The 27,586-nt window shown below is 46.2% G+C and overlaps 1 protein-coding gene across 5 annotated transcripts in view; it reads left to right on the forward strand.

Annotated features, from left to right (window-relative positions):
- Positions 1–27,586, forward strand: part of FANCD2 (FA complementation group D2) — a 2,923,540-nt gene that overhangs the window by 603,626 nt on the left and 2,292,328 nt on the right. For all 5 annotated transcript variants that reach the window (XM_069644087.1, XM_069644091.1, XM_069644090.1 and 2 more), the window contains exon 10: positions 21,714–21,801. In XM_069644087.1, the coding sequence (XP_069500188.1) occupies positions 21,714–21,801 (88 nt within the window). The remainder of the gene's footprint in view (positions 1–21,713; positions 21,802–27,586) is intronic.

Raw genomic sequence — 27,586 nt, forward strand, 5'->3', positions numbered from 1 at the left:
CAGTACCAGATGCACATCACGTTAGAGATAGAGCCAGTATTGTTTTTCTTCATATAGGTGCCAATTAGTTGCAGTTGTATGGCTGATGACACGCAATGAGGAGCTCACATAGACGTAGATGGATAGATTGGGCTGGCCCCAATGGCCTTGCATCCCTTATGAAGCAGGTAGCCTCTGTATAGGGTCTCGACCAACCAGCTATTTCGCTTTGTACATTATGTAATTTATGCCACTGATGACACTGTATGCCTTCTTAAAGTGTTATTCGTAGTGATTTCAGCAGAACCTTCAGTGGCAGAAGAGTTCTTTGCTGGCACATTTCTATTATTGTGGAAATAAAACTTTGTTTGCCTTGCAAGAGGTGTGCTGGGCATTTTTCCCTAGTGGGTTGTATTTTATCAAGTGTCAGCATAGAGGGGCTTCTGTACATTTTGGGTGACCCTGACGTGATCCCAGCGACCCCTGCAAAGGAGGCTTCTAGGCCGCATCTATGGTGGGGCCGCGCCAACCTACAGTGACCAGTCCTAAGCGTGCAACCTGCACTGGTGTACTGGAGCCGTTTTTACAGAATTCCTGTCTGCTCTTTGAAGCGGGCGAGGGTCCTAGGCCGTTATTGGGACACCCTGACGGAGGAGCTCGGGTGAACATGCAAATGTAAGTACACCTCTTGCGAGCAACAACAAAAGGGGTAAGCGTGAGTGGTAAAGTGAAGTGTGTGTGTGTGTGTGTGTGTGTTGGTTTCTGGGTGGGAGAGTGTGAAAAGGCCATGTGGTGGTTTTTGTATTTTTTCTATATTATTATTATTATTAAGGAGATTACAAGGAGGAAGAGTGTGGGATCCTCTCTGAATAAGGGGAGAAGGTGGTGCCATATTTTACTGTGATAAGGAGGATACAAAGCTAGGTGCTCTGTATAATTAGAGTGCTCTGCTTCCTGTGCTCAATATATTTTGGGGGGTTGGTGGGAAAGAGGAAAAGTAGTGGTTGCTGGAGGCCTGGTGAAAATAGTTTGTGTGCGGTGTGAGAAGGGTGGGAGTGAGTGAAAAGGGGGCCTTGAAGATCGGTCGACTGGGAGTTTGGAACCGAGCACTGGTAGTGACTGTTACAATAACACTGTGTGACGTACAACTAGAAGCTTCTTTTGAATATCCCATTGTTAGCATAGGGGAATGACTCAGCTGGAGTATCTGTATAGTGTGTTGCCATTGTACAAGGACAAGATGGAGAAGTACCACAAGCAGTAGTTGGTAGTGACCCGGGGGGGAAAGCTCTGCCCCTGGCCAGAGCACGGTTCTAACAACAGATATTGGAGCACATGAGCATGGTTCAAACCACTAAGTATAAGGGTAAACTGCAGAAGTGAAAAGAGATTTTAGACCTGTAGAAAATGGTGGAGGGTGTAGAGGATTCCGCTGGGTGTATGCCCTGACTCGAAGATGGTGCCCCCTCAAATGATGTAACTACAACAGCGCCAGAGGAAGCGTCGCAGCCCACGAGTAGGGTAGGGCTCTATCCACTCACTGCCCTCCCAGCCACAGGATACACCAACCCAACATATATGCCCCGCCTGCCACCGCTCCACCCCCATATCGACCAACTCCAAACAGCATTACACAGCGGGAGACCAAATCACAGAAAGAGTTAGAGGAGGCATTAGAGGCAACTCAAGCAGAGATGGCGCGGTTGAGAGCAGTAAAATAATGGGAGAGCAAACCAGGGTGTGGGGTGGATGAGTGGAGGGCTGGGGACATTTTGTTTAGACCGGACAGCACCGCTATTAAGGATGTGTGCATCGAGAAGCACTGGAGTAGAGAGTGGGGGGTGGAAAGTGTAGGTTATGAGACAGTGAAGTTGGACAGGGAGGCACACCAAGAGGGACAGGCAGGAGATTGGGACAGTGTGTGTCGGGGAGAATTCTCATTTCATGGCTAATTTCCCTTACCTAGTGACAGTGACACAGGGTTGTCGTTCAGACTCCCCCTCCCCAACTCCATTTCCGAGGCGACTACCGTCCCCCAGATAAGGGTAAAGTTACCATTCACTTTACTTAGTCAAATTTAACCACAGATCCAGTACACACCATCTTACTTGGAGTGCTTGGAAGGGTTAACTCTTAACTCTTTTTGTCTGTACCTCCTAGAGCATTGTTTCGCTCTTTTAACATTTACACATGGCTGGTGGCAGTTGTATCTACCCTAAATGTCTACCGCGGTTATCTTATATAACCATGGTAATATTGTAGGCTATTGTGTTAGCCTCGAACTTAAACCCGCTTGACCAAATCCTTTTTCGTTTGGCTCCGGTGTGGTTTATTCACCATTTCTTTTTGTTAAACTCCTTCTTGTGTTTTACTTTGCGCGGCAAACCAGGTTTGCCTTCTATGTTCACTGTCTTTTGGCGGACTTCTACCTAGAAGCCCTCCTCAGGGCGCCTGGGTGTCTAGGTGGGCTGAATGTGAGGAAGGGGTGTAGTCACCCCCTGCACAGGGTAGCCTAGGAAACCCAAGTCGCACTTTGACATGATTGGACAAGGTGGTTGTCCGTGCTGGACAACTCACTTGCTGGGTGATTGACAGCCAGTGTTAGGCAGAATCCAGTGCAGTTCCCTTAGGGAGCACTACACCAGATTAGGACTACAGGTGAGAGCAATAAATCCCCTTTGGTATCAGTCTGTACCACAAAGATTTAGTTGGTGGCTGTGGCTGAGCAGTCAGACTTATCTCAAGAGGGAGATGAGCAGTATTCAGGGTTTACACAATAGGTATCACAGTACTATGGAACAAGGAAACACTGACCAAAGCTTTGTATCAAAAAGAGAATATATTTATTCTATACACATCTAGTTCAACACATAAATCACAGTTGATAAAGTAAGTTCAGTTTGGTCAAGGAAAAGTATGTACAACTCCCTATTCCATTGTAGACAAGTTTGCGGTATAGTGAAAACTGAGCAAAACGGCACAGTGAAAACCAACTACAAATGGCTGTAACAATTTACCGAAAGGGAGGGAAAGCACAAGTTAAACCGAAATATCTTCAGACACCCCCTAGCAACACTTCCCTGAAGTTTTGTGAACAAGTAATGCACAGTGACACTTTAGCAGAAAGATAAGTGAATGAAAACTGAGCAAAATGGCACTCCACAAGTTAAAACAGTAGGAAGGAAGAGGGGTTTAGAAGTTTTAGATGCATCAACACATTTCTCATGGAAAACCAATCTAGTGAGAGCAGATCTAACCAATCAGCCAGAGTCATTAGGCCTGAGCCAGAGTCAGTGGTACAGGACCAAGAGCTTAGGAGCAAAAATGTTCTTATAGCTGCAGTCAAGTCTTTAGTAGAAAAATATTGAAGAGGTAGATGCGAGGCGAAAGACAATGTTAAGAGAGAGGGCGGCCAACCCAACAAGTAGATAAAGGATTTAAAACACCTTTAGGGCTACCACGGGAAAATGGAGGCCTGGCGGAACAATGTACCTTAAACGTGAAGAAGTGGCTCCTGCGGTGGCGGTTTTTCCTGGTAGTTCCTGCAGTTCGAGGGGTCCAGCAGAGGAAGAGAGGCTCTTGTGGAGGAAGCTTTGAGTCGCTGCACTACCCAGGGATCAAACCAGCCGCGGTGCTGCCAAACGAAGTTCAAAAGGTACGCTCCTTTTAATCGCGGTCCGGGACGATAGCTGCCTGGCTATCCGGTCTCCAATTGCGGGGCACTGTAGATTCGACCAAGGCAGGTCCGGAGAAGGGATGGGTGAACTGGTTGTTCCCGCCAGCTCAAGGGAAGAAGGCTCTTTCGATGAAGATCTCCTCTCGTTGTGTGGAAGATAAGTGGTGAGACGATCCGGCATGGCTTCACCGGTGGTGTAGATGCTGAAGAGGTCTGTGGCTTCTCTCCCCTTCGGTTCTGTAGTTCCAGTGGCAACGTCTTGCTCTTCCAGTCCTCCGGACCCTGCTTTTATGCAGAAAGAGACCCATTCATACAGCCTAGCTGTCACTCACACAGTGGAGTGGTCTTCTTGGCAGGAGACCCTCCAGCCTATCAGGTTAGAGTGCGACCTGAGTTGCTGTGGCAACTCTGTCCAGGGTTTCTACTCCCCCTCCCAAAAAGACCCACCCCAGACTCAGAGGCGCCGAAAGGAGGGCTTCTTTGCAGAAGCCCGCCAAAAGAGCGAACAAAGGATCCCCGACCTGGGTTAGGAGTATGGAGTAAGACTCGAGAAAGAAGTTATATTAAAGTTCTGACAAATAAAATCTACCGGAGTAAAATTAATAATAAAATAAACCGGCGGTGTGTTAGAGGCTGTCAGTAAAAGTATTAGCCTCGAACAATGGGAAAATCACATAGGAAAATATTTGCGGTTGAATATTTTTGGTAATAACCACTGCCACCAGCCAGGAACTTTAGAGAGTGGGACTGTAAGGTCCCCCCTCGAAAATGAACCCAAGGGAAAAACTATTAACCCTTTCCAGTACCTCCATAGTAAGATGGGTTGTACTGGTTAAGTTCGTAAGATTTGACTAGTAAAGTCAATTGAGACTTTACATGCTCTGGGAGACAGTAGTCAGTCCCAGGGTATGGCGTCTATGTTTGGGGGTCGCTACGACACCCCTGTGTCACTGCACGGAGGGTGCTGTGTAACACATGTGCATGAAGATGGTTCCTATGGGGGAGAGAAATCCCATAAGCATTAAACACACAAAAATAGCCTAGAACACACATAGCAAAAATGCCTAACAGTGGGAAAAAGAGTCTCACTCTTAGCAGGTAAAAAGAAACCCTTCAAATCCAGCAAAGCTGCTGGGGCACTCTATAGGTAAGTGAAATTAGCCATAAAAGGAGAATTCTCCCTAACAGCCAGGCTGTGTGAATGGGGGTTTTGCGCATAAAAGGCAGGTCTCTTGGGCTGGAAGTCAGAGAGTCGCCACTGGAACTACAAGGAACCGACGAGAAGTGGAGGAGAGGTTGACTGCTGCAACTACCCCGTACCGGTGAAGCCCTGCTGCAGTCCTGAGCTATCTACCCTTCAACGTCTAAGAGGAGATCCAGTCCGGAGTCTTCTTACCTTGAGCCTGGTGGGGATAACCAGCTCATCTTCTTCAGTCAGAGGTCGCCTTCGTGGTCGAAATTGCTGCACACTGCTGTAGTCGTCCGGATAGCCACCTGAAGAACCTCTCCTGTTTTTAAGGAGCGCACCTTTTATTCATTGTCGCTGCTGCCGGCCTCATCGATGTGTGGTGCGGACCCCCTCATCGTCCTCCTTTGTGCTGAAGCTGCAGGAAAGCGTGGGTCTGCGGGAAACCAACAGGAACATCTGCCGTGGCACCAGCTTCATTCTTTGAGAAAGGTACTGTGTCCTGTTTGAGGAGTTTTGGGTGAAATCCCTATTTCTCTACTTTAAGGCTTGTCCTTACTTTTCCCTCCTTATAACTTTTGCATTCGAATATTGACAATATCAAAGTATTCTTGGCAACATTGAATCTCGAACTGTCCGACTGTGTGATCCTCAACAACAGGCACCCGGTGTCACTTGACTTTGGCTCCGGCCCCTTGACTCTTGAATGCCTGTCTCTGTGTTCTACGATTCTGTCTGCCTAACCAACATATTGCCTTTGATTTTTGCCCCCAACTCTCTCTGGGTATTTCGGGTACTAAGTGTGTTTTTACCCCGGTAGCATTTCGTGCCGCAGATATGCGTTTATCTAGTAGACGGAACTGTCAAAAAATGATCGCAATTGTATTCACAGTAACGTGTTCTGTTTCATAACACTGGTCCATTCAAACACAGGGTACTTACCTCGAAAAAGACTGTACAAAGTGAATTGGTTAGTTCTGGTAACGTGTTCTGTTTCATAACACTGGTCCATTCAAACACAGGGTACTTACCTCGAAAAAGACTGTACAAAGTGAATTGGTTAGTTGTAGTATATTTTACGTGTGGTTTTTGAATTAATAGAAGTGTCGTGTTAATAACTGTTAGGCAGAATCCAGTGCAGTTCCCTTAGAGAGCACTACACCAGATTAGGACTACAGGTGAGAGCAATAAATCCCCTTTGGTATCAGTCTGTACCACAAAGATTTAGTTGGTAGCTGTGGCTGAGCAGTCAGACTTATCTCAAGAGGGAGATGAGCAGTATTCAGGGTTTACACAATAGGGCTATTAGACTATGGCACAAGGAAACACTGACCAAAGCTTGGTAGTTAAAAAGTATATATATATATTTATTTTATACACTTCTAATCAAACACATGTATCACATGTATCACAAGTATCAAGCAAGTTAAATTAAGTCAAGGAAAATGTACACCCTCCCTATGTGAATTGTAGACCAAGTGAACCAGAGTGAAAAATGAGCAAAACGGCACAGTGAAAACTACACACAAGGGATCCTCTAACAATTCTCACAAGTGAGGGAAAACATAAGTTATTCAGAAATAGGTTCTTATACACCCTAGCAACACTTCCCATCAGTTGTGAACCAGTTCAGCAAAACAGTGCATCAGTGTAAGCAATACTTAAAATGAAAACTGAGCAAAATGGCTTTTCAAAATGATTATGCAGAGGGAAGAAAGAGTAGTTATAAGAAAGGGGTGCACCACACAGTTCGAATGGAGAATCAATCTCGAGAAGGCAGGTCTAACAATGTGACCAGAGTCAATAGGCCCGTGCCAGAGTCAGTGGTACAGGGCAAGGGCCCAGGAGCAAAATGTTCTTGTAGCTGCAGTCAAGTCTTTGGTTAACGATATTTGAAGAGGTGGTTGCAAAAGTTGAAAAGACAATGTTAAGAGAGAGGGGCGGCTAACCCAACAGGTAGGTAAAGGATTTAAAACACCGTTAGCACTACCACGAAGAAAAGGGCGGCCTGGCGGAACAATGTACCTTAAAATGGAGAAGTGGCTCCTGCGGTGGCGGTTGTTCCTGGTAGTTCCTGCAGTTCGGGTGATCCGGCAGAGGAAGAGAGGCTCTCGTCGTGGAGGAAGGTTCGAGTTACTGCACTACCCAGGGATGAAACCAGCCGCGGTGCTGCCCGACGAATAAAGGTTACGCTCCTTTAAATCGCGGTCCGGGTGGACTGGTGCCTGCCTATACGGCATCCGAGTACTGGGTACGGGAGATTCGACCAAGGCAGGTCCGGGAAGGCGATTGGCAAACTGGTTGGCCCCACCAGCTCAAGGGAAGAAGGCTCTTGCAGGTGAAGATCTTCTCTCATCGTGTGGAGAAAAGTGGTGAGACGCTGCAGCAGGGCTTCACCGGTGGTTCAGTCGTTGCAGATGTCTTTGGCTTCTCTCCTCTTCGGCTTCTTAGTTCCAGTGGCGACGTCTTGCTCTTCCAGTCCTTAGGACCCTGCTTTTATGCAAAAAGATCCCCATTCATACAGCCGAGCTGTCACTCACACAGTGGAGTGGTCATCTTGGCGGGAGACCCTCCAGCCTATCAGGATAGAGTGCGACATGGGTTGCTGAGGCAACCCTGTCCAGGGGTCCTACTCCCCCCTCCCACACAATGGACCCACCCCAGACTCAGTGGCGCCGGAAGGAGGGCTTCTGGGCAGAAGCCCACCAAACGGACAAACAAAGGATCCCCGACCTGGGTTAGGATTGTAGAGAAAGACACGAGAAAGAAGTTAAAGTTCTGGCAAATAAAACCTACCGGAGCAAAGTTAATATAAATATGCACGAGCGGTATGTTAGAGGCTGTCAGAAAATGTCATAGCCACGAACAATGGGAAAATCCCATAGAGAAATATTCGTGGTCTAATATGTGTAGTAGTAACCACTCTATTCTCAAGACAGTGGAAAACCACAGTTGGGGATTGTTAAACCTCTTACTCTGTGGAGTGAAGTCTAATATCTACAAAAAGAAGTTTAAGGTATTTTCTAAAAAAGGGAAGAAAGTGCCACCACTTGCATGGGTATCCTGTCTCACAGATAAGTTTTTAGGCAAAAATAGATATAAATTTTATTAGTCATACAAAATTCATTTTAAAAATAAGAAATTCATCATAAAAAATGATCTCACATAGAACAAACAATTCTAAAACCACACAAGTAATTCAGCTTCAATCGGTTCTAGTCTCAAATTTGATCTTTTGGTCAACCCGTATGACCCAATCACACTGAGTCCCCTCGCCTCGAAATAAACTTTTGGCTAATTCAGTTCTTAGTTTCCCAAAAACCCAACTTGTACAAGTTTCTGTCCCATTATCACAACAATGTAGGACATTCTTCAGGGGTGTGTAGTGTCTTGTGTAGATCTTATTCAAGATGAAACCACATTTCCAAAATTCTATCTTCTTTTAGAAGTCGGTATACCCTGTTGATATAAAGGAGGCACTATATTACTCTCTTATCACAATGTTAGTCCATTGATTATGCTAACTTTTTAACCCTTATCCCCATAAGGGTGAAGAAAATGTTATTAATAACATACCTTCCTGACTCGAGGGTTCTCTATCCTGGAGTCTTCTTTCAACCTCAATTGGTTAAATTAAGGCAAATATCTAATTGATTAAGGACTTCATGCCTGTGTTCCTGTATCTTCTGTCCTAGTACACAATATACACACGTATTAGACTCTTATTACCCATAACTATGAGCTCCAAAGCCCTTGTTTTCCTCATGGAGGCATCTTACCATATAGTTCTAGACTTATGCCATCCAGGTTTACTCCATCAATACTGTATCCTTTCACTTGGTTCTGAAAACTTCATCTACCCTTCAGGCTATATATACCTGAAAGACATCAAAACGAAAACACAAGAAACCTCAGTGGAATGTCCATGTGTTAAAATCTCCTACACATCTTATTTAAGTAAGCAAAAAACATTACTTACTCATGACTCCCACTGGGGATGGATGTCTTCAATATTGTCCTGCTGGCCCTATCCAGTGTGCTGTCTACAGCACTCTAAATGCTCTTTCCCTTAATAGGAAAAATGCAGGCTTGGTAGTATTCAAATATCCTGCTCTTAACTTCGACCCAGCTTGTTCAAAAAACGAGCAACGAACAACTCAGGAGAAAATCTAGGTCCCGTGTTTGTCCTCGCGGGCAACGCGATGACGTCATCACGCCCCACGCGGATCGGAAAACGCGTGTCGCGCAATGGTGACGTCACTACGTCCCGCGATATACATGCGCTAACCCATAGCTGGGAATTGAAGTCCCGGGTCGCCCACTAATCCGTCATACTGCTGCAGAATGCTAGTCTGGCCACCCAGATGCCCTTATAACTGTAATTTCATCCTGAAAAGGACCTCACACTAAATGTGAAACACAAAACCATTTCAATTCAAAACACATTGAATCGTTTCGAATCATTGCAGTAAAATCCTCCATACATTCTGAAAAACAGTCGGTATTATACATGTATTGCATATCCTCTGTAACAATTTTCTCATATGTCATTAAGTACAATATGTGCACATATTCGGCGATCAACATGATCTCTTAGTTACATCAATCCATTCAAAGTGCCCAATGGAAAAAAAAGGAAAACCGAGTCAGAGGTAGCTGCCTAGGTATTATGCCACTCCACGCCTTCATTCAGACCGTGGAGATGGCTTCTGGATAAAAAAATAAGTTTTTGTTCCAACTGTAATAACTTTCTATTGATCAAAAAATGTGACTCCCCTTTGACTTGTTTCAGAATCACCCATTCAAATTCATTACTAGTATGTTTCTTTTCAATAAAATGTTTTACCACTGGCGCTTGTTCAACTCTATTTCTAATGCAGCTCCTATGCTCGATCATCCTTGTTTTACATTTTCTGTTTGTCTTTCCTATGTACATAAGTTGACATGGACATTTGATCAAATAAATGACATTACTTGTTTCACAATTTGTGTGTTCTGTCATTTGCCATATTTTACCCAAACCTAAGTCAACTGATGTAGTTTTCCTCGTTTGCTGACACATAGTACAGTTGCCACAAGGATAATGGCCCTGGACTGGTGAAAGGCCCCACAAATTCGTCTGTTGACCTATTCTCTTCTTAGTCTTAACATCATTCCTCATGACTAGCTCACGTACAGTAGTGCTCTTTTTGAAAGCTATAATTGGACTTCCCATTTCCTTAGTCATAATTTTCTTCCAATTCCTCTGAATGATACTCTTGATTTTATATGAAAGATTACTAAATGTATTCACAAATACTAGCGGGGTCTCTCTGGTATCTCTATCTCTACGTATTTGTTGGTCCAAGAGGGCTTTTCGGTTATTATTGAAAGCTCTCTTAGCCGCCTTCTTGACCAAAGAAGAGGGGTATCCTCTGTCTACCAATTTGTCAATAAGCACATTTGCCCCATCTTCATACGAAGCATTAGTGCTACTGTTCTTCTTCAACCGAAGAAATTGCCCAAAGGGTAAATTGTTCTTCACATGGTGCGCGTGGTGGCTGTTGTAATGCAATAGTGTACGTGAGCTAGTCATGAGGAATGATGTTAAGACTAAGAAGAGAATAGGTCAACAGACGAATTTGTACTATGTACAACTGTACTATGTGTCAGCAAACGAGGAAAACTACATCAGTTGACTTAGGTTTGGGTAAAATATGGCAAATGACAGAACACACAAATTGTGAAACAAGTAATGTCATTTATTTGATCAAATGTCCATGTCAACTTATGTACATAGGAAAGACAAACAGAAAATGTAAAACAAGGATGATCGAGCATAGGAGCTGCATTAGAAATAGAGTTGAACAAGCGCCAGTGGTAAAACATTTTATTGAAAAGAAACATACTAGTAATGAATTTGAATGGGTGATTCTGAAACAAGTCAAAGGGGAGTCACATTTTTTGATCAATAGAAAGTTATTACAGTTGGAACAAAAACTTATTTTTTTATCCAGAAGCCATCTCCACGGTCTGAATGAAGGCGTGGAGTGGCATAATACCTAGGCAGCTACCTCTGACTCGGTTTTCCTTTTTTTTCCATTGGGCACTTTGAATTTGGATTGATGTAACTAAGAGATCATGTTGATCGCCGAATATGTGCACATATTGTACTTAATGACATATGAGAAAATTGTTCCAGAGGATATGCAATACATGTATAATACCGACTGTTTTTCAGAATGTATTGAGGATTTTACTGCAATGATTCGAAACGATTCAATGTGTTTTGAATTGAAATGGTTTTGTGTTTCACATTTAGTGTGAGGTCCTTTTCAGGATGAAATTACAGTTATAAGGGCATCTGGGTGGCCAGACTAGCATTCTGCAGCAGTATGACGGATTAGTGGGCGACCCGGGACTTCAATTCCCAGCTATGGGTTAGCGCATGTATATCGCGGGACGTAGTGACGTCACCATTGCGCGACACGCGTTTTCCGATCCGCGTGGGGCGTGATGACGTCATCGCGTTGCCCGCGAGGACAAACACGGGACCTAGATTTTCTCCTGAGTTGTTTGTTGCTCGTTTTTTGAACAAGCTGGGTCGAAGTTAAGAGCAGGATATTTGAATACTACCAAACCTGCATTTTTCCTATTAAGGGAAAGAGCATTTAGAGTGCTGTAGACAGCACACTGGATAGGGCCAGCAGGACAATATTGAAGACATCCAGCCCCAGTGGGAGTCATGAGTAAGTAATGTTTTTTGCTTACTTAAATAAGATGTGTAGGAGATTTTAACACGTGGACATTCCACTGAGGTTTCTTGTGTTTTCGTTTTGATGTCTTTCAGGTATATATAGCCTGAAGGGTAGATGAAGTTTTCAGAACCAAGTGAAAGGATACAGTATTGATGGAGTAAACCTGGATGGCATAAGTCTAGAACTATATGGTAAGATGCCTCCATGAGGAAAACAAGGGCTTTGGAGCTCATAGTTATGGGTAATAAGAGTCTAATACGTGTGTATATTGTGTACTAGGACAGAAGATACAGGAACACAGGCATGAAGTCCTTAATCAATTGGATATTTGCCTTAATTTAACCAATTGAGGTTGAAAGAAGACTCCGGGATAGAGAACCCTCGAGTCAGGAAGGTATGTTATTAATAACATTTTCTTCACCCTTATGGGGATAAGGGTTAAAAAGTTAGCATAATCAATGGACTAACATTGTGATAAGAGAGAGTAATATAGTGCCTCCTTTAAATCAACAGGGTATACCGACTTCTAAAAGAAGATAGAATTTTGGAAATGTGGTTTCATCTTGAATAAGATCTACACAAGACACTACACACCCCTGAAGAATGTCCTACATTGTTGTGATAATGGGACAGAAACTTGTACAAGTTGGGTTTTTGGGAAACTAAGAACTGAATTAGCTAAAAGTTTATTTCGAGGCGAGAGGACTCGGTGTGATTGGGTCATACGGGTTGACCAAAAGATCAAATTTGAGACTAGAACCGATTGAAGCTGAATTACTTGTGTGGTTTTAGAATTGATTGTTTGTTCTATGTGAGATGATCATTTTTTATGATGAATTTCTTATTTTTAAAATGAATTTTGTATGACTAATAAAATTTATATCTATTTTTGCCTAAAAACTTATCTGTGAGACAGGATACCCATGCAAGTGGTGGCACTTTCTTCCCTTTTTTAGAAAATACCTTAAACTTCTTTTGGTAGTAACCACTGCCATCAGCCAGAAACCTTTGAGAGAGGTGCTGTAGGGTACACTCTCGAAAATGAACATAGGAGAAAAACTATTGACCCCTTCCAGTACCTCCATAGTAAGATGGGTTGTACTGGTTTAGTTCATAGGATTTGACTAGTATAGTCAATGGGGACTTTACATGCCCTGGGAGACAGTAGTCAGTCCCAGGGTATGGAGTCTGTTTGGGGGTCGCTACGACACCCCTGTGTCACTGCACTGAGGGTGCTGTGTCACACATGTGAATAAAGATGGTTCATATGGGGTTGAGAAAGATCCCATAGGCATTAAACGCAAAAATAGCCTAGACCACACATAGCAAAAATGCCTAAGAGTGGGAAAAAGAGTCTCACTCTTAGCAGGTAAAAAGAAACAAACCCTACAAATCCAGCAAAGCTGCTGGGGGACTCTTTAGGTAAGGAAAATTAGCCATCAAATGAGAATTCTCCCTAACAATAACAAATGGTTTAAAAATAAATGTACTCATATTTCTTTACCTGAAACCTTGAGTCAGTGTTTGCTTGAGTCACAGTAATTGTGGTTCCTTTGTGTAATCTCTGCTACTGCTCATATACTCTTGACAAGCCTAGCTGCTCCGCTACTGCTACCACCATAAACTAGTAGTACAGGCTTGTACCAAAGGTAAAACTTGTATTGCCACCTGTAGTCTTAATTGTGTGTAGTGGTCCCTAAGGGCACTGCATGGAATTCTGCCTAACAGTGTGGAAGAATCCGAGGGAGGTGAGACACAAGGGGCTCCCGAAATTACGCTGTTAGGCAAAGTTTGAATGAAGTACCCTCTGGGAACACTACAAACAACTCTGACTACAGGTTTAGGCAACCCGACCTTTGGTATAAGCTTGTACTACACAGTTTTGGTAGCGTGTTGAGCAGCCAGACTTATCTCAAGAGGGGAAATGTGAGCAGTAGTGGAGTTACAGAAAGATTCACAGTTACAGGTATTCAAATAAACTCTTACACTCAAGGTTTCTTGCATAAACAATTATTAATGTATCAGTCAATTATAAAGCCTTCTTCAGAAGGGAGCAATATAATAGTAACACACAAATACACTCCAATACTGTACACTCTGAGCTTCTGAATCAGATGAGACCCTTTTGGGATGGCCGACAGACACAACCTACACCCATAGGTGACTTGAATAAACAAGGGTCCTGGGGACATTAATATCTTACTGTTGGCATTTAGAGTACTATTATAAGTTGGTAAAAAGCAAAGGTTATTAGAACTCAAGAGATCACAAATATTCTTAAGCAGGTCAACTACATTTAGATCCTCTTTGAAGAGTCATACAATTCAATAGGCTAAGCCAAAGTCAATAGGGAAAAGTCTTGTATAGGATGAAGCACTTCTGGTAGGTAAATGGAAAAGTATTTGCACAAGTTCTTAGGAGTCTTTGATCAAAAGAAGAATCAAATATAGGGCCACAAGCTGATTAGACTTGTGAGTTGTGGAAGTTACAAGCACTTCTACAGCAAGAGGTAAGTTCTCTCAGACTTGTTTTACAGTACCTTAGCAATGAAGAAAAGATGCAGCTGATGACTTCTGTTCCTGTGCAGCTTTGCAGATCTCACTGTTACTGGGCCTCAGTCGTGGGGACAAGAGAGAGGACGTCGGGGGACTCCTGCAATGCACTGGGATGGTCAAAACTGGCAACCGGCAAACTTCACTTTCAGTGGCTGTTTCGTGTTTCAGCTCCTCATGTCTACCACAAATAGCACCAACGCGGTTCCTGGATGTTGAGGTGGACTTTCCTTGCTTCTGGGGTCCCGCACTGTTGAGGGGGCTCAGTTCTGCTTCTTGGGAGTCTGGAGGATCTTCCAAAAGCTCTAGGCCAGCCTAAAAGCAACGTACACAATCTGGTGTTCCTCTCCCAGGCTCTACGGTTTCCAGCAGCAACTCTGTGGAAATTCAAAGAGCTCTGAGACGGATGTACAGGTGGCTTACTTTGGAGTCGATTGGTCCCACCAACTCAAAGGGAGAAGTCGTCCTTGCAGGGGCTTCTGTCGATGCGAACTTGGCGTTTCGGCACTGCAGCAGGGCTTCACTGGGCAAACCAACCGTCCAGGAGCTGCAGCAGGCGTCCTCTTTAAGTTCTTCTTCGGTTCCTTCGTCCAGTGGTCGACTCTGCCTTCCAAGCAAAAAGACTTGCCTTTTATTCAGTTCTCTCCCATTAATTCCAGCCTAGCTGTCACTCACCCAGCAGGGTGGCTGTCCTTGCCAGACAGTCAGCCAGCCAATCACCACAGAGTGCATTTGGGTCTCCTAGGAGACTAAGCACAGGGAGTTTCGGGCACCTCCCTCAGTTCCTGCCTCCCCCAGACACTCTGGAGCCAGAGGCAGGCTTCACTCCTGAATCCCGGCAAAGGCGAAATGAACAAATAGACCAAACCTGGTTTGGCACGCAGAGAAAATCTCTAGAAGGACCTTTCCACAAAGAAATGGCGAAAAAGAAGACCGGGGCCATTTTGTAAAAGATGGCTCCTGCACCATTTTGAAAAATATGGCTCCCACGGTTGCTTTACCGGAGCTGCGAACGCAGTCCGCGGTAAATGCAAGCCATGGTAGTTCAAATAAAACCACTGCCACCAGCCATTCAGTGAGGAAAGGGTAACATAAAAAATGTTACATGAGGGTCTAGACACAGGGGATACTAAGTAACCCCTCCCGCAGCCTATTGTAAGATATATTGTCCACTATATTGTTGTTTCTGATGTTTGTTAATCTGTTTGGAATCACATGCTGTGCATAGTCCGACATCCAGTGGTCACGGTGGAGTATTGCATCTTGTTTTTCGAAAGTCTAAACGGGGACTTTGACATAGGCGTGTCTGTAATACTATCCCTATAGTGACGTGTAGTGTACCCAAAATCCCTCACGCGTCGATGTCCCTCAGATTGTTTTTTTCTGCCCAGAATACTGGTTGCCTTATGCGTAGCTCGTAAGAGACATTGCCATTAACATTTATTCGACCCTTGGTCGATTTGTCAGTTATTCTTTAATTCATCCGCCTCCAGCTCTCTTTCGACGGCCATTCAACTTCCCCGCCGAGTCAACATTCTTCGGCGGTGGTTTCGACGGAGGCGATCCTTTCAGCGCTGCCAAACACATGGCCCGGCCTCGCCGGCCTACACAGTAGGGAGAGTGGGGGTTGTTGTGGACATTTGTTTCTTCTAGAATGCCTTTCATTTTCTCCCCCTTTCCTTTGGGGTCGTTATCACGTATTACATCCTCAGCTATGGAGAGGACTCCTTTTAGGTTTTGCCCTTGTTGTAACGGCAAATTTCCGTGGAAGGACAAGCATAAGTGGTGTAACCGCTGCTTACCCCTCGACCACGACGAGGCCGGCTGTGCGGCCTGTAAACTCCTTCGCCCACAAACCTTGAAGGAACGTAGGGTCAAAAGGTGGGCAGCCTTCGGCATGTCGAGGGCTGATTCCTCACCAGCGGCTGCCGCCGCTGAGTGTGACGAGGGGAATAGTGATAACGCTACCTCCGTAACGGAGGTTGTCCCGCTCCACTGCGTCTGTCCCTGGCACGAAAAGCTTGGCTCCGGCCCTACTTATGGGGATGTAAACCCCGGCGACGCTGACGCACACAAGAAAATCACAAAGCACACAACCCACAGCCATTCTTCGAAATCAAAGAAGGCCTCAGCGCCAACATCGACACTGAAACAACCGGCAGCCTCTGCAGACCGTAAAGGTCGCCAGCCCTCCCCGGAGCCGCATACGCGCCTAGCAACTGGGCCTTCTTCTACTAAGGGCGCTACAACCAAAACGTCCTTCGAAACGCCTCGTAAGACGGCGTCTGTCGCCGATAAGGTTCCGGCTCCTCTGAAAACTATTCACGACCAGCCCTCGACGGACAGATTAGTCGTGGAATGCTTAGCTAAAATTGTCTCTAAGGACGCTCAGAGACGGGGGGGGGGGGGTGTAAAAGTCACCGAAGCCTGTTAACAAGGCCAGAGATGCCGAAATCTACGGAAGGTACGCTGGAACCTCTCCCCACGTCGAAGGGAAGACCCAGAGATACATCCACACTGCTGGCCCCACAAGAAGGATTCTCAGAGGGCGAAGGGGGTATATCCTCCACGCTACAGGAGAGATCTCGACGCCTAGAGGCGGAGGAGCAGCCCTTTCCACCACTAGACCGTACAGGGTTATCCCAGTGGACTAGGGAAAGATTTGAGTCATGTATGGACAAACTGGATAAGTTTGTGTCCACCTCTCAACACATTACACCCAAAAGGCCAAGTGAGGTGCTCCCTGAAGACCCTAGGGCCAAATTTCCAAGACTCTTCGACCCACTTGAGGAAGAAATTGATATATATGACCTCACTGAAGAGGATCCACATTTTCAGGAAGATGAAGAATTCCTAAGTACTGAGGATCTACAAGACCCTGTAGGGGACTTCGAGGAAGACCCAGACATATGTGAACCACAGCCCTGGCAGTCACCAGGGGTGTCTACAGACCCTAATGTGTTAGATCTGCCCTCTCCTCAGACCACACCTGTCAGGGACCCGTCACCTGTGGATGATCAACCCACCTTCAATACAATGCTACGCAAAGCGGCAGCACATTTTGAAATTGATACAGGGGAAACTACATCAGAAGTAGATTTTGTTGAGAAAATTATTAAGGAAAAGGCGCCTGTCAGCCAAGCCATACCCCTTCTTGCCTCAGTCAAGAGACGCCTCGTCCCCTCTTTATCTACACCTGCATTGGTTAGAGGGGTCAATCCAAGAATAGAGAAGCTTTTTAGCCCCTCACTGTCTGATCCCTTATATATTAGGGGTCACTCCATTCCTGATTCCCTGGTAGTAACCATCACGAGGAAAAGGGCGAAGGTTCCGCTACTAGTGAAGCACCCCCAGACAAGGAGGGGAAAAAGCTTTATGCATTAGGAAAGAGGATTACATCCTCTGCAGCTTTTGCCACGCGGATTGCCAAACACACAACCTTGTTGGCTAGCTATGCTGATGCCCAATGGGGACTGTTGCGTGAAGGCCTACAAGAAGCCCCTGAGCCCTTGAGAACCCGCTTGTTAGCCATTGAGACAGAAGGTACTCCGGGCAACCAAAACATCATCAAGAACACCTTAGATGCTGCCGAAACAGCTGGCCGGTCTCTAGTCCAGGGTGTACTTCTTAAGCGTCACGCTTGGCTCAGAAACTCAGGTTTCAAACCAGAGACACAGGCATCCCTCATCAATAAGCCCCTTGAAGACTCAAACTTGTTGGGCAAGGCGGTTGATGACGCATTGGAAACCGCTAAGAAGGAACACGAAACTCTAAAAACTCTGGACCTCCTAATAAGCAAGGTTATGGAAGTAGGTGCTTTTTTCATTGGCAACGACAAAATCATCATCAACAGCAACAATACTCCTCAGCAGCAACTGGTCCTCCCCTCAGGGAACCAGTGGACCGTATGCTCAGAGAGGACACCGTCGTGGCAAGGGAAGAGGTTGGGGCCCCACTCCCAGAGGCTCCCCGGCTACCTACACCAAATGACCCGAAGGTTCGGGTCCCTTCCCATGCATCTCTGGTCGGGGGCCGGTTAACATCATTCCTACAAGCATGGGAGGGAATTACCACAGACCGCTGGGTACCGTCAACAATAGCCCACGGTTACTGCATCAAATTCAGTCGGTCCCCAACATTCAGACCCCCAAGGGGAAGACACCTATCACCGGAACACCTCTCCATCCTGCTTCAGGAAGTCGAACTGCTGCTGGAAAAAGGAGGAATAGAGGTTGTGCCTCTATCACAGGTAAAGGAGGGTATTTATTCAGTGTACTTCCTTGTACCCAAAAAGGATTTAACCATGCGCCCTGTACTAGATCTGCGCCCAGCGAACAAATTCGGAAAACCACAGAAATTTCGTATGGTGACTTTGCAGGAGGTTATCCCCCTGCTCACACAGGGGGGATTACATGGCAACACTGGACATGAAAAATGCATACTTTCATATTTCAATGTTGCCAGCGCACAGGAAATACCTCAGGTTCATGATAGAAGGCAAACACTATCAGTTCAAAGTGCTACCCTTCAGCATAGCCTCAGCTCCAAGGGTATTCACGAAGGTACTGGCAGCGGCACACCTGCGCAGATTGTCCATTCCAGTCTACCCTTACCTCGACGACTGGCTCATAACAGGGGATTCTTACGAAACATGCTTCTCAAATACCCAAAAGACTGTAGACCTTTTGTTCCACCTGGGCTTCTCCATCAACGAGAAGAAGTCCAGTCTAGACCAAGTCAAGCAATTCCTAGGGGCTCTAATTCGAACAAAGGACGGCCTAGTCTTCCCCTCCAATGCAACGAGAGGGTCCAAAACATGCTGTTTCAGATCCCTCTATATGGTCAGGAGGTGATGGTACGCAAAGCCATGCGATTGCTAGGAATGATGGCGTCATGTATTTATTTGGTACATCACGCGCGCCTGCGCATGCGCCCAATCCAAGAGGGGCTCAACAGCCAGTGGTGTCAGGCCAGCGGACAATGGGAAGATCTAGTGGTGGTCTCGCAGGCCTTGGTTCTCTCGCTGCGATGGTGGTCGAAGGAAAACCTTGTGGTGGGGAAACCTTTCGCAACCCCCACAGTGGAAGCCACTCTAACCACAGATTCATCCCTCAAGGGATGGGGGGGGCTCACCTATCCCATCAGACTGCACACGGAGTTTGGACTCCCAGTGTGGCGTCCAAACACATAAACTTGCTGGAACTACTGGCGGTCTTCAAAGCACTGAAGGCTTTCCAGACACACTTAGGGAAAACAGTGCTGATCCTTACAGACAGCACCACGGCCATGTACTATCTGAACAAGCAAGGGGGCACTCACTCTCCAGGACTGTCCAAGCTGTCCCAGAACATCTGTAAGTGGGCTCTCAAACACATGTTCCTGTTATCTCAACATGTACCAGGGGAACTCAACCTTCTGGCAGACGAACTCAGCAGAGACTTCCCTCTGCCTGCAGAGTATGAATGGCAACTACACGAAGACATAGTCTCCAACGTTTTCGCAGAATGGGGCTTCCCAGAGATCGACCTGTTCGCAACTCTGGAGAACACCCAATGCCAAGATTACGCCTCCAGGTACCCCCAGAACCGCTCCAAGGGGAACGGTCGCTGGATAACATGGTCAGGGAAATTTGTCTACGCTTCACCCCCCTACCCCCCCGACTCCCCTTCTCAACAAGATAGTGCACAAGATGCACCAGGAACCAGTTACCATGATACTGGTGGCCCCCATGTGGGCCCGCCAACCCTGGTTCGCTCATCTGATGAAGATGTCACTGCCTCCTCCAGTGAAACTACGCTGCCCGTACAACAGGCTGTCACATGACAGGGGCCAAACGCTGCACCCATGCCCTCAGACCCTGAACTTGGCAGCCTGGCTCCTGAGGTCATAGAGTTTGGTCATTTTCAGCTCCCTCAGATGCATGACATTCTCAGAGAAGCAAGGAAACCGAACACTCGTTACTGCTACTCTAGCAAGTGGAAACAGTTTCATCTGGTGTAGGTCAAAGAGCATCAACCCGGTTGACTGCTCTCCCACACAGATTGTTCTATACCTGACTCACTTGTTGGACTCAGGTTTATTCTTTAATTCTATTAAGGTTCACCTAGCTGCACTCTCCGCCTACACTACGTCTCAACATAAGGTGTCATGGTGGAAAGTTCCAGTTATTAAAGCCTTTATGGAGGGAGTGAAAAGGATTCATCCTCCAATATCTAACCCAGCTCCCGGATGGGACCTAAATATTGTACTAACAAGGCTAATGGGCTCCCCCTTCGAACCCATGCATAAAGCATCCCTTAAGTACATCACTATTAAGACTGCTTTCTTAATAGCTATCGCCTCCATTAGGAGAGTGAGTGAACTACAAGTGCTCTCGATACTAGATCCCTTTGTAACAGTTCACAAAGATAAGGTGGTTCTACGCACACACCCGACGTTTGCACCGAAATTCATTTCAAAATTCCATGTCAACCAGTCTATAGAACTACCAACGTTTTTTCAAAACCCATCAAGCTTGGGAGAAAAGAGCCTACACACACTTGATGTGCGCACAGCGGTCATGTTTTATATGGAAAGAACTAGACCACTGAGAAAGACTAATCAGTTCTTTGTCTCATTGGTGGCAGGAAGAGAAGGAGATGCAGTTTCCAAATCCACTATATCTAGATGGATTGTCCAATGCATCACTCTCTGTTACACTCTTGCCAAGAGAGAACTGCCCTTCAAGCCTAGAGCACACTCTACTCGAGGCACGGGGGCATCCATAGCATTTATTGCAGATGTTCCCCTTGATTCCATTTGCAAAGTGGCAACCTGGAGTTCTGTACACACCTTTATAAAACACTATTGTCTAGATGCCCATTCTAGATCCGATTCCCAGGTGGGACAAGCAGTACTAAGACATCTTTTCTCTACTGTTCCTTCTCACAACCCACCTCCAACTCTGGGTACTGCCCGCTAGGCTATGCACAGCATGTGATTCTAAGCAGATTAACATCAGAAGACATGCATTACTTACTGTAAAAGCATTTCTGATGGTTGTATTTGCTTAGATTCACATGTGCCCACCCTTCCTCCCTGCTCGGATGGAAGGAACATAGACGTCTAATTACTTTCTCTCTTTTCTGTACTCACTCACGTTAGTCGTAAGTCTCCCTCATGGCAGAAAAAATACAAACAGAGGGACCTCGACGTGTGCGGGATTTTGGGTACACTACACTTCACTATAGGGATAGTATTACAGACACGCCTATGTCGACGTCCCCTTTTCGACATTCAAAAAACAAGATGCAATACTCTGCAGTGACCACTGGATGTCGGACTATGCACAGCATGTGAATCTAAGCAGATAATACAACCATCAGAAATGCTTTTATGGTAAGTAATGCATGTCATATGCTTTCTTGTATTTATAGCTATCTTAAATTTGTGAAGTGTTACAATGCATTGTTAACAGTTCATAAAAATGAAAATAATGATCCATTGCTTGTTAGTACTGTCTTTTTGCAACATAAAAAAACAGGCAATTGCAAATTGTGTGTTTGCATTGTTTCTTTGTAAATAATGTTTATTATTTCTTGTAGCATCCTTTTGCAGCAAAACACACAACTCACAGTTCCAGTTCTGGATGCACTTTCCAGTCTTCATCTCAGCTCTGGACTTCTTTCAGAGGTAACACATGTTTCTAGTTGTCCCAAACCAAAAATTACTAAAACTGGTTTATTTCACATTACCCATTGTATGCTATATCATATTGTCACAGTAGCTGTTGTTAAGATTACAAGACACTTCACATAGGAAACTGAAAAAAAGGTTTTCCTCTTCTTGCCAACATCCTTGAAACTCGACTGCATTTGTTCACCTGCAAATTATTGCACATTAGTCATCATATGCCAAACCTTTTGAAGCTGCATGATGTTGAATGATGTTGATAGCTTGAAAAGTGTAAAAAAAATCTCTGTAATTTGTTTTCATAAACTCCTGCTAAACCTCCCTGAGCGAGAGAGAGAGAGAGACACCCTCCCCACCCCATCTCCCCCCCCCCCACACTTTTTGAACTGTAAATATGTATTGATATTTTGGGCATGCTCCCGACATGTGTGAAACAAAAAGATGTTGAGAAACCGAATACGCAAACCATGAACCAATGAGGATATCGCACGTACTCCTCGGGAAACCTATAGAAGTTTTTGGAGTTTGTCCACAGCACGTTAAAATACTTGTGCTTAAACAAACTCCTAGGACTGCTGAATGCTTGGATTGCACACAAATATATCCGACTTTATAAGCTGAGTCCATCGACAAAAATATTAAACTTTAACTCACACTACACAATTAATTTGCAGCAATCATTTAAAATATTGGGTGTATTACATCAATACTATAGTTAGTGTTCAGAAGAAGTGAGTTAAGGTTTTTCATTTTTGATCTGATGACTTTGTTTATATTCAGGAAATACTTGATTATGACTGAGTGTTTAGACCATATCATTGGAATTTGTCATTGTTTAGTAGATTTCACATGTTTTATATAGTAACCGTAACACCTTTTTTGCAAATATTTCTGTGACGATTGCTGCTGAGCAGCTAACGTGGTGGCTGAATAGTCATACAGCTGCGTGACGGACCACCGACTCCTTAAACCATTTCAGTGCGAATCCTCTGAGTGTGTAGTGGATTGTGTGCTTTTGGGGTTCCTATCTCCCGGTCCGTGCAGTTGAGGCTTCCGACTGTGATCTGGACTTTGGAACCTGACCCCTATAGCCGAACTTTTTAATTCGTATTAGTATTACATTTGCACCGGTTCCATTTTAATACAATCACAATCCCGGTCTGCCCCAACAACCAATCCACCGTAAACAATGACATCGCCCACAGCTTGTAACATCACAGGAGTGTTACCCGTTCTCGTTGAACATCTTGCTCTGGTATTTGACGTGACGTCTTTATGGGAGGGCAAAAGGGGCACTTGCCCTGGGCCCCCACCTTGGAGAGGGTCCCCGCAAGGGTGTCTAATCTAAAGATGTTAGTGACCATTGTTTACAAAACTTAAATGGCCCACATCAAGCTATTTTATGGCGTGTTGCTGGGGCTCTGAACCTATTGCCTGTCTGATGCAACACATACTTTCTGCTCTGATGAATTCATCCTGTAATGCTTTCTGTGTTTACTGTCCCACACATAGTTTGTGTGTTCACTACAACTCATGTAGCAATCTCACCTTTCGAAGGGATTGTGTCCTTCGACGTATTCCTTATCTTAGATAGAAATCCTTCAGCTTTGCTGGCCTCGGAAAATTTTTTCGCCAGAGGGCGCTGCGCGTCGATGATCGCCGAGTCGATGACCCTCGACGGCCTCCGTGCCGACGTCGACGTCATCCTGCCTATAAAGGCCGCGCGCAGCGTCCGTTGCTCAGTTCCGTTTTTCCGCGCTTCGTTGTGCCTCGGAACACCGTTGCTCAGTTCTCGTCAAGATAACGTATATAATAACTACTATTTACCTCGATATCGATGGCATCCTCCTCCGACCCGACGACCCCTCGGTCCGGTTTCAAAAAGTGCCGAGACTGCGGGAAGAAAATGTCGTTGACGGACCCTCACAGGGTCTGTTTGTGGTGTCTGGGAATCACGCACCAGAGTTCGGAGTGTGAGGAATGCCTTTCCATGACGGCGAAAGCCTTGAAGGAGCGTAGGGGGAAGCTCGAGAGAGGTAGGTCAACTTTAACTTCCTCGAAAGCTTCTTCGGTAGAGTCGAGACGTTCGTCTCCTCACCATAAAAAACACTCTCGATCTAGATCACGAAGTGGCTCCCACCACTCGTCGACATCGAGACACTCGAAGAAGAGACGTAGGAGATCCCCTTCGTCATCTTCGTCGAGTTCTCCTGAGAGAGTTCATTGCCCCACAAAACGCAGCTCGCAAGCTGAGTGGGAGGAATTCAGGAAAAAGATGCTAAGCGTCTTCGAGAAAGCGGCCTCGTCCCCCTCGAAGACAGCTGAGGGTGATACCCCGGGTAAAAAACCCAAAAAATCTAAACGCCGCGAGTCGCAGTACCCGGCGGAAAAGTCAACCCGAAAGCGCCTCGAGCCATCGGGAGATAAAGCATCATCGACGCCATCGTCGAAAACTCCTTCGAAACAGAGGTCGGCGCCATCGACGCCGTTGTCGAAGGATTCATCGGCGCATCAGTCGATCGAGTCGACGCCGACGTCGACGCCGATATCGACGCCGGTGAAGGAAAGAACCACGGCTACTCCACAGCCAACGGTTAGACAAAAGACCTCCGACTCGACGCCGAGAACGTCGACGTCGTTCTCGAGCAAGACTCCGATCCTTTCGAGTTCTTCGAGGCCTAGTACACATTTCTCGACGCTTTTCACGGCGCCTTCGAGTACTTTCACGTCGGTGTCGACGACATCGACGTTTTCAAGGCCTGTGATGATGGCTCCTTCTGCATTGGAAATGGGGTTTATACCATTCCAAAAACCAATGTATCCCCCTTTAACCTCGATTTTTGAGGAAAGGGAGGATTCAGACCAAGATATTGATTTACAGAGGACCACATCACCAGAGCCAGAGACTTTCGCCTCTGAGGAAGGAAGATTAAAAAATCTTCAGGATGCACTTCAGGAAGCTAGTGGCTTGGACACTTCTCCTGAAGCAGAATTTATCAAACCAGACCCAGGAGAACATGCGGAGACTCCATATAGAGCTCTGATGTCTAGAATCATAGAATTTATGGGTTGGTCTGCACCTTCTCCTGCCTTTCAGCAGGATGACCTCACTGACATACTGGACAAGGGCCCACAGGAGGATCCTGTGGTTCCATTTCACTCTGCTCTACAGAGAAGGATTTTGACAAACTGGGAAACGCCAGAAATTATCCCGGCAGTAAATAAAAAACTGTCAACAAAATACAGGGTGGCTAGTTCTGACCCTGAATATTTGTCAAAACACCCTACTCCTGAGAGCTTGGTTGTACAGGCTGCAACCTCATCAGGCAGCACATCTGCATACCCCACTGCTCCGCAGGATAGGGATGACAAAAAATATGATGCCATGGCTAAGAAGGTTTTTTCTGCCTGTAGCATGGCGTTAAAGTCTATTAACGCGACCTGTACGCTCGCTAGGTTCAGCCACACCCTTTGGGAGTGCGCTTCATCAGCGGCTGACTGCCTCCAAGAAGGAGAGGAAAGGGACGCATTTTTAAACATCATCAGGGATGGTAAAGATGCGATGTGCGAGACCCTACAAACTGGCCTAGATTCTGCTGACAGTATCAGCAGGGCCATGGCGGCAAGTACCACAATCCGCAGGCATGCGTGGTTGAGGAAGTCTGGTTTTGCCTCTGACGTGCAGACCAGGCTTTTGAATATGCCCTTTGACGGTTCTACCCTCTTTGGAAAGAAGGCGGATGACAGTTTGGAGAAACTGCAAACGTCCAAGGCAGCAGCCAAGTCATTGGGAGCTGCTATCCGTCAGAATACCTTTCGTCCTTCGGGATCATCGTGGAGAGGACGGTCCTTTCGTTACTATTCCTCATATGGAAGGGGCAGGGGACGACCGGCTCAAAGAGGCCAAGGAAGATTTACCCGTGGTGGACGGGGTAGGGGAAAGAAAGCCGCACCCGCAGGAGCAGGAGCCACTTTACCTTCGGCAACTGCATCAGCCGCTTCAAAACCACTCTGAGGTCTCCCCTCACAGAACACCAGTAGGGGGCAGGTTAACTCACCATCTGACGGAATGGCAGGCTATTACGTCAGATGCTTGGGCTCTGGAGACAGTAGCCCAAGGTTACTGCCTGCCCTTCCTACATATCCCTCAGAGTCATCCACCGGGGAACAACCCTTTGAAGCTTCCAGATCCGCTCCTCTTGCAGGAGGTTTTAGACCTGCTAGAGAAAGGTGCCATAGAACTGGTACCTGTAGCGGAAAGGAACAAGGGTTGGTACTCCCCCTACTTCATAATACCGAAGAAGGACGGAGGACTGAGACCCATCTTAGACTTACGGGAATTGAACAAATTCCTCCGAAAGGACAAGTTCAAGATGGTGACTCTCTCTCAGATCCTTCAGGCCCTCCAGCTTCAGGACTGGTTGGTATCTCTAGACCTCCAGGACGCTTATTTCCATGTGCCGATCCATCCCAGGCACAGGAGATACCTGAGGTTCGCAATTGGCAGCTCTCATTATCAATTTCGAGTTCTGCCATTTGGGCTAACCTCCGCCCCGAGGGTCTTTACCAAGCTAATGTCGGTTGTGGCTGCAAGTCTAAGGAGGGAAGGGATTCATGTCTACCCTTACCTAGACGATTGGTTGATCAGAGCTGTATCTTCGGAACAGGCTCAGAGACAACTAGATTATGTTTGCCACTTCCTTCACAAGCTGGGCTTCTCCCTCAATTTAAAGAAGTCACAGATGATACCATCACAGAGACTCCAATTCATTGGAGCAGTCCTGGACACTTCCCTGGGAAAAGCCTTGCCACCAGAGGTGAGGGCTCGAGATATTCTGCAGATGGTCATCAGATTTCAGAATGCCCAATATCTCCCAGCCTACGACTTTCTGAGGTTGCTAGGCCTCATGGCATCCTGCATATTCCTCGTGCCGGAGGCTCGCCTGAGAATGAGATCCCTCCAGTGGGCACTGAGAACTCAGTGGTCACAGTTCTCAGGAAGGATGACAGATCTCCTTCGGATCCCGGTCAAAGTAGCCCGAGACCTTCAGTGGTGGGCCTGTCGGGAGAACATCCTGAAAGGAGAAATGTTTTGGCAACCATGGCCGGAGATAACAGTAGTCACGGATGCCTCACTCACGGGGTGGGGAGCTCACGCCAACGACTTGACCATCAGCGGTCGTTGGTCTCCATCGGAGTCCAGACTACATATCAACCTGTTGGAGCTGAGAGCCATCAGACTAGCGCTGAAGGCTTTTCTGCCGTCTGTACGGGGAAGAAACGTCCTAATAATGACGGACAATACAGTGGCCATGCACTACCTCAACAAAAGAGGAGGCGTAGGCTCACTACCACTGTGCAGAGAGGCGATGCAGCTCTGGTTTTGGGCAATTCAGGAAGGAATCTCTCTATCGGCAATTCACCTAGCCGGAGAGAAGAACTTGACAGCGGACGCTCTGAGCAGGCAGAGCACAGTCTCTCACGAGTGGGAGATAGCTCAGGAAGTCCTTCAAGAGATCTTCGCCCTTTGGGGAACCCCTCAAGTGGATCTGTTCGCCACCAGTATCAACAGGAAGTGCGACAGATTTTGCTCAAGGGAATTTCCCCCGAGAGGAGCTCTAGGAGATGCGTTCGTAGTGGACTGGGAGTTCCCACTTCTGTACGCGTTCCCTCCGGTCCCTGTCATTCCTCAAATGATCAGGAGGTTGAGAAGGTTTCGGAAGACCATGATCCTAATTGCCCCGGATTGGGCCAGGAGAACGTGGTACCCGGACCTTCTAGACAT

The sequence above is a fragment of the Ambystoma mexicanum genome, chromosome 2p (assembly GCF_040938575.1).
Source record: "Ambystoma mexicanum isolate Mex_15411 chromosome 2p, UKY_AmexF1_1, whole genome shotgun sequence".
Lineage (NCBI taxonomy): Eukaryota > Metazoa > Chordata > Amphibia > Caudata > Ambystomatidae > Ambystoma > Ambystoma mexicanum.